Here is a 17983-nt window from a genome sequence, read left to right as displayed (position 1 = left end):
GCAAGATACAAAAGTTTGAGGAGAAACAAAAGGCTTTGTTTGAACACCAGAAGAAATTCAGGTTTGAGGACAGCAATGGATGCCATGATGGAGCAAATCGTCATGAGAGGGAAATGTGTTTTTTGTAGCAGAAGTTCTACAGTGAGCTCTTCAGAGAATATATACAGACATCAAGACAAACTAGAGGACCCTAGCCTGTCCCTGCACAAGTCGATTCACATATGCAGCATGTATCAGCTTCTGAATTCAGTACCATGGCACAGGCCAATAGCAGTGCATACTACACCCTCTGGTTTTCACCTATTTCCTCCCAAGGGGTATAATCATGGAACTCCACCCCAGACTTATAGAGAATGGAAATCAGGAATCCACACAGCATTTCTTTCCCATGGTGCCTAGCCCTAGTGGCAGACCATGTTTTGTTTTTGTTTGTGATTTTCTTGCATTGTTTTGTTCTGATCACTATTATGTATTGACGATGTTCTGCATACTTTATATTAAAGAAAGTTGGTTCTCAGCCTTTGTCTTTATCAACATGTCAATAAGAAGATTTTATTAACCCCCAAGCATCTCCTCATTAAATTATATTCAGCACCTGATTACTTTAGTCTTCACTACTCCATAAGCTTCCTTTTGCAATTGTTATATAATCAAATTACTACTGAATATCCATGTTTAATCCTGCCACCTGCAAATAAAACAATCCTAAATAACAATAACCAATGAATATATTATAGTCTGGTACATTTATAGGTGCCCCTCTTTGTCCCCTCACATTCCCCTACATTTACAAATAAACTGCATAGTATTTCTGAATAGGTATACATACCTGGTGCTAGTGGCATTTAAAGTATCAGGCTCCTCTGCTTGTCTCTCTGGCTGTGCATAATTTGTATCAAGTTCTGTGACTTCCACAGTCTTTTAAACACCTTACCTTGCTTTCATGAATGTTGTGTCGACTATAACCAGGAGATATTATGATAACCTTATGTGGATTGCACTGTCGTGTGTCAGCAGGTGCTGCCACATTTCTACAATTGTCTTGCCACTTCCTTTTCCCTTGTGAGTGGAGCTCACATCCCTGCTAGTCTGGCACTGAAACTTCAGGCCCAGCTCCCTATTTAGATAAAGGTTTCCTTCCTCATCCAGAACTTCTGCAGCCACTGCTACTTTTCCAAGGCCTTGAGAACAATAAAGGCCCACGAGTGTGGGGTTGAAGTCTTGACTCAAAAATGGCATTGCACCAAGCAAATGTCCTTTTCAGGTAATTCATGGAGGCAATAGAGTGGGCAACAGAGCTCCTCACTGGAGATGCAGCACAAATTCCATTTACTGATGGTCTTTGTCTCTGGCTTTCCAGCTGCATACCTGGAACAGCTTCTATTGCCCATGATCCTGGGCCTTTAATGGCACTAGATAAAGAATTTTCAGGAGCTGCAGCAAAAAATTGGGTCTCTGAGCTATGAGCCACCCGATTGTTTTGTTTGGTTGCCATTGTGTTGCAAAACTGTGTGTATATCCTAGTGACTTATGGGAGTTTGACCTCTTTTCTCACATTTCCCTAGAACTGCTTTCAAAATTCCCACAAGTCACTGTTGCAAGGAAGTGTACTTTGAGCTGGATGATAAGTATACAGAAAGCAGTACAACTTTGATGCTTGACAAGAGTGCTATGCATGGACATGAGATAGTACTGCACTCAAAACAGGATGGTTAGTCTGGAGGCACTGTACTGCTCTTATTTATACTGGTGCAGTCTGGCTAATTCACTTACTAATGGTACCATCTCTAGCGTAGATGCTCCCTGACAGAGCAGAAGGGTAAGATTGTACTAGAAAAAGCAACCAGCAAGAAAATATAAGATAAAGCAGAGGCCCATTCAATTACTTCAATGTAACACAGTCTAAAGGAGTGAGAAAGAAGGGAAGGTAACTATTCTCCAACAGAGAGTCTGTATTGTCTTCGTATATTTCCTTCCACAGATGCCTTGTTACAAAGAGATAATTACTGGTTCTCTTTGCTGGCAAACAGATCTGTTTCCTATTTTCCCCATACCTCTACCAGTTTCTGGAAAATATCTAGATTCAGACCTATGGTTTTGTGTATATAGCTATTGTTAATATAATTGTTAACATAATCTGCCACCACATTCTTTCTCCCTTGGATATGCCCTGCTTACAAATACAGATTCTTGATCATAATTCTTTGGATATTTGCACTGATAGATTTCTCATCCGTGCAGACCTGCATTTTTCTTTCTTGTTCAGATAAGGTCTGTATACTCTATTAGAGCCTTTCAGAAGCCACATATGAATCATCTGTAGAATGTTGAAAGCTGCTAATGGCTTCCAAATTATTAATGCTGATTAGTTTATACTCTGTTTCTCTCCACTGCAGACCAATCACCTTACTTGAATTGTCCATTTAGAGATGCTTTCCAACACATCCTTGGAAAGCTGTGTCCAAAACAATGGGTGGTGAAAGTGGCAGAAAAGAATGAAGCTGAAGAAGTATCATTAATGACCTCCAGCACAGTAGATATTCTCCAGTTCACTTCTGTTAGACTAACCTTGTGATCCCAATTTTTCTGTTTATTTCTCTCCTGGAGCAGTCATGCTTGCAGTCCAAGTAATAAAAGTTGTCATCCAAAATATAGGTAGTTATGATAGCCCCTCTCCTAAGATTTTATCTAACTTTCATTACGTGTCTGTTTCTGTGGTCATGATTTTTTGACAAAGCTATCGTTTTTCCTCTCTTTCCTGAGGGAAATTCTGTTCCTATGTAAACCAACAGATTCCTGTTCCCCACTTTCTGCTTCTTCTGTCAGCTCAAACATCCCAGACTTCACACAGTCTTTTATCTCGTCTCTCAAAGTTGACCTGGACTCCTTGTCTAATGAAACACCCAGAGGCTCTCATACTTGAAAAGTGCTTCCATGAAATATATATTTAGCTTTTCTTGATGCCTAGGGTAACAATGTATATAGTGACTCTAACTTCTTCTAAATGATTACACCTTCCAGAAATACGCCAGTAGTTGTACTGATGTAGTACGGCTAGTATTTTAAAAGCTGTTATCAGCATCTTCACAAAGTGTTTTCACACATCTCTTTCCTTATCAGAATGAATCGTTTTCTGTTAACTGATGGCTCACTTTCTACTGGGAGACTGAATTATGGCCAATGGTTCTACACATTCTACTCCACTTTCATTTGGTAATTTGGAGTTGTGTAAGGCACCCAGCTGTCACACCACTGAACAATTGTAACCCATGTTTTTCCACCAGCTGGCATTTGGGCTTCTGGATGGCCTCGGTTGTCTTCTTTGATCAGTTCTGAGAACATTTCTAGAGGTTAAATAAATACTCAAGTGTCCCACTCTTTGTCCCCCAACAGTTCCTACACAATCACCAGCTGAACGGGCCAACTCGCATCTTTTAGATAGGCACAAATCACGCAGTGGTGATGCCTCAAATTCCCCCAGTATTTTTCATCCGAAACATGACATTAGAATTAGAATATCAAATTCAAATAGCTGGGAATCTGGATTGGAAATGTACTGTCTACTTCCTCCTCCTCTTACTGTGCATCTTTCAATATCCACAGTTCAACTTGTCTTCTACTTTCCTTCTTTAGTATTGTTCATCCTGCCAGTACTCCTGTCAATTTACTGAATAGCAGATGTAAATCTTGCACCATAACAAATTATAATAATAAAAACTACTTTTTATTTCCATAATGCCTTTCATCAAGACTCTGAAAGCCCTTACAAATATTAATAAATTATGCCTAAGAACAGCTCTGAGCGAGATAGATCAAGCATTAGCTCTACTTTACAGATGGAGAAATTGAGACACAGAGGGCTTTCAGTAATTTGCCTTAGTTCATAGAAGAAATGACTGAGAACAAAGAATAGATCCCAGATTTTCTAATACCCATTCTTGGGCTTTAGCCACAAGCTCATCCTACATATCCTGACTTTGGTTGAATCTGAAAAATTGAGTCTGTCAGATAATATGTTTGTGACAGGGTTGTGAAGATGGAATTAATTTTTATGTATTGTGCATGATATTTATAATTACTCATATGTACAAACAAGTTTACAAAATGTGTATTCTGTACTCCTGTTGTATGAGAAGATCCAGGTCACTCCTTTTTTCTTTAGGCTGGGTTGAGGAATGTTGAACCTCCCCCGCCCCACCAAAACATCAGATTACACATTCTCCTTCGCTCATGGTTTTATACATGCAATAATTCAGCTCCCTTTATGCTCTGAATAGTGTACTTGTGGCTTTACTCATTCTTTCATTCTTAACTGCCGTCTGTAAATACATACCCACTTCAACTTTTCTTAGTTGTGTTCACATCATACTGTTATATGTAGCTGCACCTTTTGGTTACGTGTGTTATCTTGTGAAAAGTCTGGGTTTAGAGTACTGTGAAGCAAAGTTGACTATGGTTCAAGTGAGAGGAGAATCATATCCTAATAAGAAGTATCTTAGCTTATTAGGCATCATTTGATTTATGATTGTGGAAGTAGTTCTTTACATTTTTGTTTTGGCTTGTCAGTTTTTTAACTGTGAAAACTTCCTTGCAACAATGGATTATTTCTTTAGAGCAGTGTTTCCCAAACTTGGGGCACCGCTTATGTAGGGAAAGCCCCTGGCAGGCTGGGCCAGTTTGTTTACCTGCCCCGTCCGCAAGTCTGGCCGATCATGGCTCCCAATGGCCACAGTTCGCTGCTCTGGGCCAATGGGAGCTGCTGGAAGCGGCGCGGGCTGAGAGACGTACAGACCGACGCTTCCAGCAGCTCCTATTGGCCTGGAGCAGTGAACCGCGGCCAGTGGGAGCCAGAATTGGCTGGACCTGCGGATGGGGCAGGTAAACAAACCGGCCCGGCCTGCCAGGGGCTTTCCCTACACAAGCAGCGTCCCAAGTTTGGGAAACACTGCTTTAGAGGGACAGTTACCCCCTTCACCAAAATTAAAATGCTTCAAAATGTTGAGAAAAATCTACATGCTAAATGGTTCTGGTGGTAAGCTAACTAAATACTTTTAACCTTTCAGGTTGAAAATTAGCTGCAATATGTATGATGATATACTTCCCCTTATATCTGAGAACCGAACTGAGCCATGAGAATGTCATCTCTTCATGCTCCTTGTCCTCACCACTCTCCCATCCAAGGTGGGGAGAGTCTAAGTTGTTTCTGAATCTGAGTTTTCCCATGAGATATCACATTGTCATGGCTACTATATTTTCTAAATCACGTTTAAACTGAGAGGTGGTGCTTTCAATCCACAAATTCTGTTAAAGATTGAGTCTGTTTTTAGTAGACAGAGGGTGCCTTAATTATGAAATAAGAAGAAGAAATTGGTATGGGTCAGAGTACTTGTTTAGAAAGTACTGCAGAACTCTTTATTTTAATGCAAACGAGGGTAGCCATGTGTTTGCTTTATATTCTTGTCACATTCCCATCTGCTTCTGAAGGTATGTTCTGATGCTTGCCAGTTGCTAGAAAGAAATACTAACATTCATTTTCACTGATTTTTCAAATGGGTGAATATAGCAAAAATAATGTAAAGTGAATATTTTCAGTTGTATAATATGTTCAGCACATGAAACTAAAGTAGATCTTGTAGCTGGTTTTAACCTAAATTTTCAAAAAGTATATCAAAATTTGTCCAACAAATATTTTCAGATAATAAATATTATCTATTTATTATCTGAGAAATATCATAACACAATAAGAGAGGTTGAACAGATGTACCATTAAATACAAATACTAGAATTAGGCAGTTGTAAGAATAGTTTTTAAAAAATGCCTGGGCCTGGAGTGTACATTTTGCAGGCAGTACTACTGTAGCAAGGCACTAATCAGCTAAGTACCATAATCCTCCTTATAGGGTAAATTCTTACTTGACCTCCAGCTATATACAGCACATGATAACAGTATTAAACTATAGCCCTCCTCTCATACTCTCAACAGCTTCCCCACTGGGTCAACTCTCTGTCTTGAATTATTAGTATTAGTTTTGTTTTATGCACTGTACCTTTTTCTAGATGCCTTATGTCTTGTAATTATATTTTGGAGGGAAAAGGATTGTAAAGAAATATCCAGCAAGGTGTATCTACTCATTAAGAGACTGTTCATATGATTACACTGAAGCTAGAAGGATTAAATGAAAGTGCTAGTCAGCACAGAAATTGATGTATTCTCATGATCATGATGTTTGCTACTTCCCAGATGTGCAGTGGCTGATCAGAAGGTAATGCCAGGAAGAAAGGTGCTGAATATGCTTTGTGAAAACAATGTATTATGCTCAGTATTTGTTGTCCTTTTGGGGGAAATTAGGAAAATATATCTTATTTTAAACAAAAGATTTATCTCAGGGATTGGAAGATAATGTACTGAGCATTAGGCACAGGAGTATAGCTGTTGTGTCTTTAGCAAGGTCTCCTACCCTTGCTGATGTTTTAATTCAGTATTTTAACTTGAATGACATTATCCACAGCTTATAGAATTTCCTTGCAATACTGCATTTGTTTTAATTGTAGTTTATGCAAACTTTTGGAATTCTACTATTAATATTAGTGTTTTTCTGTATCTCAAATGCCATTTCTTAATAGTTCAGTACATAGTTTGTGGACATCCTTCCTTTTTATTCATGTGATCTCTTTACATGGAGCACTCAATTATTATTTAGCTCATCTTTTATTTTACTACTGTATTATAATTGGTAGAGGGCCTCATTCTTCTCCCACTGATTGCAATCAGAGCAGGATTGAACCTAATAATTTTGATGTGCATTGTGACTAGTTAATTTAGTAAAGGAATTTAGCATTTTAGTATTATATTCAACATGTTAAATAAATTGTTTTCTGGAAAAAGTAGGTCAACTACAGTTCATAGAGCTATAAAACATAGAAATCAGTAAGTTTGAAAATGTTCACTAATAACTAAAAACCAAAGAAAAGTTCTGGAATATTTTACCTGTCTTATGAGGGGAAGTGTTCATCTGTGAAGCTGACTAAAAAGACTATGAGATCGAAGTATCTAAACTATTAATTTGTCTCTTATTATGTTCATAGTTATTTGTTACAGTGAATTCACAAGTGTGTGTGTGTGTGTGTGTTGTTTCCAGTTTCTTTCTAAATCATGGTAAATTAGTGAACTTTCAAATAAAACTAAGTATATACTTTGGGGCTACAGTTCAAAATTATTACATGATCTTCAAAGAGGACATTTTATAAACTTCATGTTTCATAACTATAAAAGTAATTCTGCTCATTTGTTGAGGCTAATTCTGTTTATATTTCTCTAAGTTAAATAGTTAAACATTAATAATATTTGTTGTAAATATCAGTCATAATAAAATGATTACAGCATCTTTCATTATCAGTATCATTTTCCCACATGCAATGCTCTTGATGAAATAAAGAAAAATATTATTTTTGTACTTGAAAATTGTGATTTTTAAACAAAGGAATCATAGATTAGAAGCTTTGCAGACAAACAAAGGAGTGTCTAAAGTCCTTTTGGTTCTTTAACTTAAAATGGCAGAATATTTTATAATTTTGGTTGCACAAAGCTTCTCTTTCTCAGTTTAGCCAGTTTCCTACACAAGTTAAATTATCCTAGAATCAGTGGTATTGTGGACTAAACATGTATTGGATGCTGCATTTTTTTATAAGGTGTATATTATTTCACAATGAAAGTCCAGGTTGTTTTGTATATCTCTGCAATCACATCCTGTTCAAAATGAGATTATCATTGATAAATGTCATTATGTTAATGATTTTGTTACCACAAATGTCCTTTCACTCTGTTGATACCAGACTAAGCCCATAGTGAGTGTTTTTCTCTATTCCAGTTAAAGCTAACACAGATCAGCAACTGCAGTGTGATTTTTTTCATGCTTCAGTAAACGTTATAACCTTCATTGCAGACTTAACTCAGTATTGCCTCAAAATTGTTAGATAGAAAGCATTACATTGGTGCAAGGTATTGTTATAAAATGTGATTTGTAAGGAGATTGTTGAATTGAGAAATTAAGTGATATTTCAGATAAATTTTATTTACTGATTTGCTTACACAATTCAATGCTGGACCAACTGCAGCACTGTCTGTTCAAAGGACTATTAGTTAAAGTAGCCTGTAAAATGAATATATTTGTTGTGTATCACACTGTAGGCTGCTGAATTGACTCAGCACAAAAAACACAGGGTCAGCTGTATGTGTCCCATTTCCCAGTGGAGTGAGAAACCAAATAAAAAGCACAGATATAGGAAAGATTCCATGCAATATAGCACTGTACAGTATGTAAGAATTGGAAAAAGGGAGGTCTGGGGTGAAAGTGAAAGTACCGGTAGTTTAAAGCATTTTTACAGGAAGAGGTTAATATTCTCAATAAGCTGGAGCAATATCTGTTTTTGAAATGTTTGCAAATGGTTGCTTATGTAGAATATGATTCAGCAATACTGCGTCAGGAACATTATGTACACAGAATGAGAAAATGACTGAAATTAATACAGATACAGCATTTGTAACACTTACAAAACAGTTAAAATTTGGCTGGATTCATTACTGTGGAAAAGAAAATACAAGGAAATATTTTGATAAAAGAATCTCATTGCAGAAGCACAGAAAAGACCCTGGATATTTCAGCCTGATCTCCTGCACTCTGCAGGATTTTCTCTCTTTAGGTCCAAAATCTGTGGTGTTTTGAGCATTCAGCTTCTACTCTCATTTGCACTTGAGGATTCCATGTCCTACATAGGAGAATAATTAAAATCAGGGGGAACACAAGAATAGACCATCAATTTCTGTGGAGTCATTCCTGCTGCAGCCAGTGGCCCCAGTGCCTCACTTGCCAAGTCCATGCAATGCTCAGCCCCTGCCTTCTAGCTCACCCTCCTCATCTGTGATAGGTGACACAAGCTGCTGGAAGTGGGGCGAGTCTGGCCAAGTGCCCTGGGGGTAGCCCTGGTGCAAGAGCTGTCCTACAGTTAACCCACTGACCACTCAAGCTAGGCCCCACCAGCTCTCCCTCAAGATGGGGGGGGGCAATATGGGACCAAAACTTAGTGGCATTACAACCTGGTTCACTGGGGTTGCAGCACTGCTCAAGTTTGGCCCCACAGCCACTCTGACATGATGCAAAGCCAAATCTAAGCAGTGCTGCAACCCCATGTGTACCACGTTGCAATACCACTCACTCAGTTTTGATCCTGCCACCCCCCCATGTTGACAGAGGGCCAGCAGGGCTAAACATGAGTGGGCAGTAGGATGGCCTACCCTGCTTCTCTTTCCTGATACGGATGTACTGTGCATACAGGTGCAAGTGCCACTGATTAGCATTTCGTCACTTGGGCCCAAATGTCTTTCAGGATCCAAACGTGCAAGGTCCTGAATCTCTCCAGCTCAGGTCCAGGCACTTTTTTTTTTGCACATCTCTAAAGGATGGTTTCTCAACTACTTCTTTACAACTTACTGGAGGTTAGGAACCTAAGCATTTTTGAAAATCCCACTAGGTGCCTGTCTTTATCTTTAAGCACCTAGATACCTTTAAAATGTGTTCCTTAAAACCTATATGCATTGGAACCATTCTTAAGCAATCTCTCAAAGGAACCAAAATATTGGTAACCAAATAAAAGTGATCATCTCATAAAGGAGGAGCAAAATTTGCTCTATATATTTGGAGATTTTCTGGGGTGGTCTCTTACAAGTAGTTGCATAATACCCTGTATCTTGTACAGCTTTCCTTGTAGATTTCCAGGGGAAACTGGAGGGAACTAGATGCATGCATTGCTTCTAAAGTGTCTAGTTTGTCACTCTGAGGATTACAATAGTGCCAACTTTTGTGATTTTTGTCATGATTCTAGTGAACAATTTTCCCTTATTCATGGCCACCATCTCCTATGATGTCCATGGGGCTGAAGCCTGCAAGATGGCAACCATTTCCCTACAGCCTACAATAAAACCTGCCAAGAGTGATCACTCATGGGAGTTAGCAAAAGCAGTCACTTGTAAGAGGTTGTCTCTCTTCAAAGGTATAGTATTGTCACCCTTACTTCCGCGCTGCTGCTCCTGGTGGAGCTGCCTTCAGAGCTGGGTGGCTGAAGAGCGGGAGCTGCCGGCTATGCCCAGCTCTGAAGAGAGTAAGAAAATGTGGTCTCTGGTCATAGATAGCAGGTGGTTGCTCTTCACAATTTCTTCACAGTTAAATTATAGGGGGAAAAGTTCTATGGCCTTTGCAAGTAGTCATTTGGGACAGGTAGTTTCTTTTCAGAGGTTGTTACCAAGACAGGTTTTACTGTAACTGAATGTGGAAGTGAGGCTGTCCTTAATAAAGTTGGCTGCCACCTCCTGTTTTCAGTGAGATTGAAGCATGCCCATAAGCAAAATGGTGCCATTCTATGGTTCAAGAGGCTGAATAGGACACAAGGACTGTGTTAGGGTTGCCAACCCTCCAAGATTGTCCTGGAATCTCCAGGAATTAAAGATTAATCTTTCATCACATGACATAATCTTTAAACTTCCAGGAATACATCCAACCAAAATTGGCAACCCTAGTGGGGAGCAGCAGGTAGTAGGACATTGTGAAAGGCAGATGAGGATTTTGAGGAGGAGCAGGGCACTGGGGGGAGCAGGAGGAAGATTTAGGGGTTGCAGGAGAATGGGGTGCAGAGGAATGTGGGGGCAGGAGGGAAGCTGAGAGGGTGCAATGATGGGGGTGGGAGATGGCGGGCACAGAATGGCAGTTCCCTCAGCCTGATGGTAGTGGTGGGTAAGGAGAATCCCTCTGAGCAGCCAGCGGAAGGCAGTGTTGCACAAAGCCAGAAATCTGTATGAGCCTCGAGACTAAGGACACAGACCTGCTCTGCCACTGATCCCTGCCTTCATGTATGGCCTTATAACACAGAAAGGCAGTAGAAGGCATGAGAAGGGGTGACCAGAGAAGTGGTATTCCTTGGTCCCAGCTAGAGAATTCTTTGGACAGTAGGAAGCAGAGAAGATTGCTGCTGAGTTAAAATGGTAATAGGGAAACTGTCATCCATTTCCTATCTCAGGGATGAGGATAAGGTAAATGACGTCACCATCTGGGCAGCCAAGGAGAGGTGTACATTTTTGTGTGCATTAAAGGCTGACTTTTCAACCTGAAATTATCACCCATGTTGATAGAGGAATAGAGGGGAGTTAAAAAGTAAAAAAAAAACCAACTAAAACCACAATTTAAAAAAAATCTTACAGTTTTTGAGGCGCTGACCTAATTTTTGATCTCTTGAGGTTGGCAATGCTGATGATAAAATAGTACTGAGCAGGTACAGTTTTCATATTACTTCAAAGTAACTCATTTGTGTATGGAAAATATATTTTGAAAACATGTAATAAATTTGTTTTGTATATATTGCATATTCGTCAGTGCTCATTATTATAAATGTTCTCCCCTGGTTGCATGCTCATTTATGACAGTGTTGAAATGGCTTTTTCTCTTTAGCAAAACAATGGCACCTGTGATTTAAAAAAAACCCTAGTTTTTCTAATGCTGGGAACAGAAATAATCTTTCCCAAGAAATTCCTTTTAATTCTTTATAGATACTAAACATAATTTGTCAGATCTATAACACTGAAATATTTATATCTTTGAAAATCCAGAAAAAATAATCTTTTTCACAATAATAAACATATACACAAAACCCCTAACAAGGTAAATCCATCATCTTTCTAATTCTGTTACATTATGTATGATGCAAACATTTTTACATTGATTATTAAAATTATATTTGTTTCTCAGTAATTTGGTTTGTAGGAAATGAAGAGCAAACTTTTTGGTAAATCATAACTAGACTATGCAACTAGGCAATTAATTATTGTATTTGTGAATAGATGACTATGGTCCAGGCTAAACCAAGTATTTCTTTTTATGTTTAGCTATGCAATAACATCTCACCTGTGTGAAAACTGTAAGCCTGTGTAGATAAATGTAGCGCCCAACTGTTATTTTTACATGGGTTACAAGCATAACTTTTTCAACACTTCCTGTAGTGTATGTAGTACAAAATAAGATGATAACCAATGAATTGAGCTGTATGATGGTCTGAACACAGAACTGGGAGCCAGAGAGTGCTGAGCACAATTTCTGAATGTGATATAGATACCCTTTATACTGCAGTATTGGTGAATTGCAAGGGATTTTTGAGTGTAGTCACTTTTTAAAATTTAATGGAAACTTACCTCAGCCTATTTTGTTTCTTCACAAAACTCTTGAACTGATTTAAAAACAAAATACAACTGTGGATTTTCCACATGAATGAGAGTCTCATCAGGCTTAGGCTCCACCCACTGAAATAATTGCCATCAGAGAAGGTGGGGGTGGGGTGGGGCAAATTATTCCTTCTATACTTTGCTTTAAGTACTTATCTTCCAACTTTTCCAGCATGGTGTGGGGAAGGGAATCAAGTAAATTGACTGTTTGAGCAGATGGAGGTCAGATTACAGCTGAGCTATTTGAATTTCTATGGTACTAGTGATGTCACTACCTCACTGTAAACAAGTTTTCCCCCGATTTGAAGGTAAGGATGGGACACACAGCTAAATATCTTAGATCTGGCGGAAAAAAAGGGAAAGCTTTAAAAACATGTTAGTGTGAATTAATAGCAAACATATGTGAAGGTTGTTAGGATTTTTTTCTTTACAGTTTATCTTTAATCTGTTTCAGCTTTCACATCTGGAAAATTGGGATAATATTTATGTAATGTGCCTCACATACATGTTTAAATATAATATTTGTGAAGTACTTGGAAGTTGAAAAATACTATATATATGTTTATTTATTTTTATTAATTAAAAGGAGCAGAAATCAAGCTGCCTGTGCTCACTTTACAATCAAATGGTGACCTTTTCAAAACATGTGTTAATTTTCAGAAAAATTACCACAAAGATTGCCTTTTTGACCTGATAGTTGGATGTTGCACATCAGAATTATTGACACATTCTCAAGGCCATATTAGCTTTGAATGTGCCAGTGTACTTCTGTAAGCACAGCAGTAATGATTAGTGCATCTAGTTGGGGGAGCAAAATGAAGGGTTTTTATAAGATACGTTAAAAGTAGTTAACAGCAAAGAATGGATTAGATGGAAGCTCATAATGATCAGTGGGAATTAGCTTGTAATCTAAAAATAACAACAGATATATAAGGTGGTGTTGTAGCCATTTTGGTCCCAGGATATTAGAGAGATAAGGTATGATTCCACCCTGAGAGAGGTGAAGTCGCAGGGCTAGGCACCTGTGTGGGTTCACTGTGAGATCAAGAAGGGGTCAAAGATTATGAATGGTAGGAGGGAAAACAGCAAAATAAAGGCAATGGACTTCAAGAATGCAGGTTTTAGCAAATTCAAAGACTTGGTAGGAAAGATCCCCTGGGAAGCAAGTCCAAGGGAAAAAAAGAGTTCAGGAGAGTTGATAATTTTTTTAGAGCAACATTATTAAGGGCACAAGAGCAAACTATGCCTATGAATAGGAAAGATAGGAAGTATAGTAAGAGGCCACCCTGGCTTAACCCAGAGATCCTCAATGACCTGAAACTCAGAAAAGAATCATACAAGAAATGGAAACTAGTTCAAATTAGAAAGGATGAGTATAAAAAAATAACACTATGCACGTAGGGATAAAATTTAAAAGGCCAAAGCACAAAATGAGATTAAACTAGTTAGGGACATAAAGGATAACAAGAAAGCATTTGATGAATACATGGGAAGCAAGAGGAAGACCAGGGACACGGTAGGCCCATTACTAAATGAGGACGGAAAGACAGTAACAGAAAACACAGTGATGACCGAAGTTTTAAATGCCTTTTTTTGTTTCATTTTCACCTAAAAAATTAGCATTGATCGGATGACCAATATAGAGAACATCAGTGTAAATGGGGTAGGATCTGAAGCTAAAATAGGGAAGGAACAAGTTAAGAATTTCTAAGACAAGTTAAATGTCTTCAAGTTGGCAGGGCTTGATGAAATACATCCCAGAATACTTAAGGAACTTGCTGATGAGATCCCTGAGCATTAGCAGTTATCTTTGAGAACTTATGGAGGATGGGAGACATAACTGGGGACTGGAAAAGGGCAAATATAGTACCTATCTTTAAAAGGGGGAATAAGGACAACCCAGGGAATTATGGACCAGTCAGCTTACCTTCGGTACCCAGAAAGATAATGGCGCGAATATGAAAACAATCAATTTGTAAGCACCTAGAAGAAAATAAGGTAATAAACAAGAGTCATCATGGATTTGTCAAGAACAAATAATGTCAAGCCAACCTAATATCCTTCTTTGGCAGGGTAACAAGCCTTGTGGATAGCGGAGAATTGGTAGATATGGTATATCTTGACTTTAGTAAGACTTTTGATACTACCTCTCACAGCCTTCTCACAAACTAGATAAATATAGCCTAGATGAACCTACTATAAAGTGGGTGCACAACTGGCTGGAAAACCACACTCAGAGAGTAGTTATCAATTGATCACAATCAAGCTGGAAGGGCATATTGAGTGGGTCCTATAGGGATCAGTTCTGCGTCTGATTCTGTTCAATATTTTCATAAATGATTTGGATAATGGCCTAGAGAGTATACTTGTAAAGTTTTCAGACAATATCAAGCTAGGAGGGATTGCAAGCGCTTTGAAAGACAGGATTAAAATTCAAAATTATCCTGACAAACTGGAGTAATGGTCTGAAATAAATAGGATGAAGTTCAATAAGGAAAAATAAAAAATACTGCAGTAGGAAAGGAATAATTGTACAAATATGAAACAGGAAATGATCATGTAGGAAGGACTATTGCAGAAAAGGATGTGGGGATTAGAGTGGATCACAAACTAAGTATGGGTCAACAACATAATACTGTTGCAAAAAAAGCAAACATAATTCTGGGATGTATTAGCAGGAGTGGCATAAGTAAGACACAAGAAGTAATTCTTCCATGCTACTCAGCACTAATAAGGCCTCAGTTGGAGTATTATGTCCAGTTATGGGCACTACTCTTCAGTAAAGTTGTGGATAAATTAGAGAAACTCCAGAAGAGAGCAACAAAAATGATTAAAGGTCTAGAAAACATGGCCTACAAGGAAAGATTGGGAAAAAATGAATTTCTTTAGACTGGAGAAGAGAAGACTGAGTGGGGACAAAACAGTCTTCAGGTACGTAAAAGGTTGCTATACAGAGGAGGGTGATAAATTGTTGTTCTTTACCCCTGAGGACAGAACAAGAAGTAATGAGCTTAAATTTCAGAAAGGGAGATTTAGGTTAACTGTTAGAAGAAATCCTAACTGTAAGAGTAGTTGAACACTAGAACAAATTACTGAGGCAGGTGTGAAATCTCATTGGCTTGAAATTTACACCAGGAAATATAGAAGTTTGTAAGATGGTTGTCATGCTGTGGAAGTGGTGTAAATACTTATATTCTATTTTTAAAATGTTTAATTATTACGACATTAACATTTTTCTTTGTAACATTTTTGGCTTCAGTGAATTATGAACCTTCAATAAATACACAACATGGCATACTCTCGTTAAGTTTCTTCAAAAAAATAAAAGTAAATAAAAGAGGTGCAAGCATACTTGCAATCAGAAAAGAAATCAGTGGAATGATTGTGTTTGAATCTGCTGACTACAGTACCTTCTTAATCCATTTAAAGTAACAGATATATTTATGCTATTGGAAGTATCAACAGAATTTTCTTACCTGTTGTTTGTCTTTGTTTACCTAGGAAAAGAAGCCCATCAGTATCGAGAGATCAGAATAGAAGATACGACCAAAGGGACGAGAGAGACGAATATTCACAGTATGCTACATCAGACAGTGCAATGCCAAGGTCACCATCAGATTATACAGATAGGCGATCACAGCGTGGGTCTCAGCTGTACGAAGAACCTGAACTTGGTGACTACAGAGATTCTAACAGAAGAAGTCGCAGACGTTCCAAAGAGTATTCTGTAGAGGAAGATGAGGTGCAGAACAGAGAGGAATATGAGAGGCAGAGGCGAGAAGAGGAGTACCAGGCACGATACCGAAGTGATCCTAATTTGGCTCGTTATCCTGTCAAACCACAACCATATGAGGAACAAATGCGTATCCATGCTGAAGTATCCCGAGCACGCCATGAACGAAGACACAGTGATGTCTCGTTGGCAAACACTGAACTGGAGGAGTCCCGGATATCTATGCTGAGGATGGAACGACCGTCAAGGCAAAGATCTATATCTGAGCGCAGAGCTGCCATGGAAAACCAACGTTCATATTCTGTGGAAAGAACTCGAGAGGCTCAGGGACCAAGTCCCAACCGTCCGAGAACAACAAATCATAGCCCTCCAACACCTAGGAGGAGTCCAATTCCTCTCGATAGGCCAGACATGAGGCGCACTGATTCATTAAGGAAACAGCACCATTTGGATCCCAGTTCTGCTGTACGGAAAACAAAACGTGAAAAAATGGAAACCATGTTAAGGAATGATTCACTCAGCTCAGATCAATCTGAGTCAGTCAGACCTCCACCACCAAAGCCACACAAAACAAAAAAGGGAGGTAAAATGCGTCAGGTTTCATTGAGCAGCTCAGAAGAAGAATTGGCTTCTACTCCAGAATATACCAGCTGTGATGATGTAGAGATTGAAAGTGAAAGTGTTAGTGAAAAAGGTAAGACTTAATTTTTTTTTACTATTTCAATATTTAATATGGGTCATTGTTTATTCCATTGTATTTTATCTTATTTAATATACTTGATTGAATCATGCGATCTATAGCTGTTCCCAAGAGGTTTTCAGTTTCACATGGTGGGGTTTTTTTTGCTTTGTTTTTTTATTTTGAAATATGTTTAATGACAAATTGCAGTAAGGGTAACATGGAGAAGAACATTACAGTTTATAAATTCATTTGAATATGCTACTCATTTTTGACAGGGACAACTGTGCCTGTTGAATCTTTCAATTAACTCTTTCAAGTATCTGGGTTGTGTTGTCACAAAAGATTTTCTTGGTCAAATGATTGGCTGAAATCACAAACCTGTCAAAAGGCTACATTTTTAATGATGTTGGCTGAAACAGTAAAACATTTAGGACCAAATTCTTCCTTCAGTTACGCTTCTGAAAGCTGAGTGATATCAGTGTGGTTGCGTAGATGAAAGAAAGGGAAGAATATGACCCCTGTTTGTTAAATATGTGAATCTATGTAGCTGAGAGGCGAGGAGGTGAAGGTTAGTGGTTGGTGTGGATTGTGCTTCAGAGAAGACATACACACACATTTTATGTTCCTGTAGCAGAAATGCTTATCTGACCTGTGTATCAGGAAGTCAATTTGTCTGTTTGTTAGGCACATGCAAAAATGGCTCTATTTATCTAATGTTACAAAATAACATTTCTTCCCCATTACAGACTAAAATGGTTTGAATATGCTGCTGTAAAAAGCAGATGAAAAATCAGAATAGCAAATCTGGACTGGGAGTCTCAGTAGTGCTTACGGTTGCCAACTTTCTGATTGCAGAAAACTGAACACGCCTGCCACGTCCCTTTCCTGAGGCTCCATCCCTGCCCCGCCCCTTCTCAAAGGCCCTGCCCCCACTCACTGCCCCCCACCCTTGCTCACTCGCTCATTTTCACTGGGCTGGGGTAGGGGTTGGGGTGCAAGAGAGGGTGAGGGCTCCGGCTGGGAGTGCAGGCTCCTGAATTGGTCCAGGGATGAAGGGTTAGAGGTTTAGGAGGGATCTTCATGCTGGGGGTTGGGGCCAATGGTTTTGGAGTGTGGGAGGGGGCTCTGGGCTGGGGCCAGGGGTTGGAGTGTGGGAGGGGTGAGGGCTCCAGATGGGGGTGTTGGCTCAGGGCTGGGGCTGGGGATGAGGGGTTTGGGGTGCAGGAGGGGGATCTGGGCTGCAGCAAGGGGTTGAGGTACAGAGGGGTGAGGGCTCCAGCTGGGAGTGTGGGCTCAGGGCTGGGGC

The 17983-nt window shown here is 39.1% G+C and overlaps 1 protein-coding gene across 18 annotated transcripts in view; it reads left to right on the top strand.

Annotated features, from left to right (window-relative positions):
• Positions 1-17983, top strand: part of RIMS2 (regulating synaptic membrane exocytosis 2) — a 799605-nt gene that overhangs the window by 346114 nt on the left and 435508 nt on the right. For all 18 annotated transcript variants that reach the window (XM_045004549.1, XM_045004555.1, XM_045004557.1 and 15 more), the window contains one exon: positions 15764-16689. In XM_045004549.1, coding sequence (XP_044860484.1) covers positions 15764-16689 — 926 coding nt within the window. The remainder of the gene's footprint in view (positions 1-15763; positions 16690-17983) is intronic.

Source organism: Mauremys mutica, chromosome 2, assembly GCF_020497125.1.
Source record: "Mauremys mutica isolate MM-2020 ecotype Southern chromosome 2, ASM2049712v1, whole genome shotgun sequence".
NCBI classification, from domain to species: Eukaryota; Metazoa; Chordata; order Testudines; family Geoemydidae; genus Mauremys; species Mauremys mutica.
Note: the sequence above shows the minus strand (reverse complement) of the source record. Positions and strands in the feature narration are given on the sequence as shown.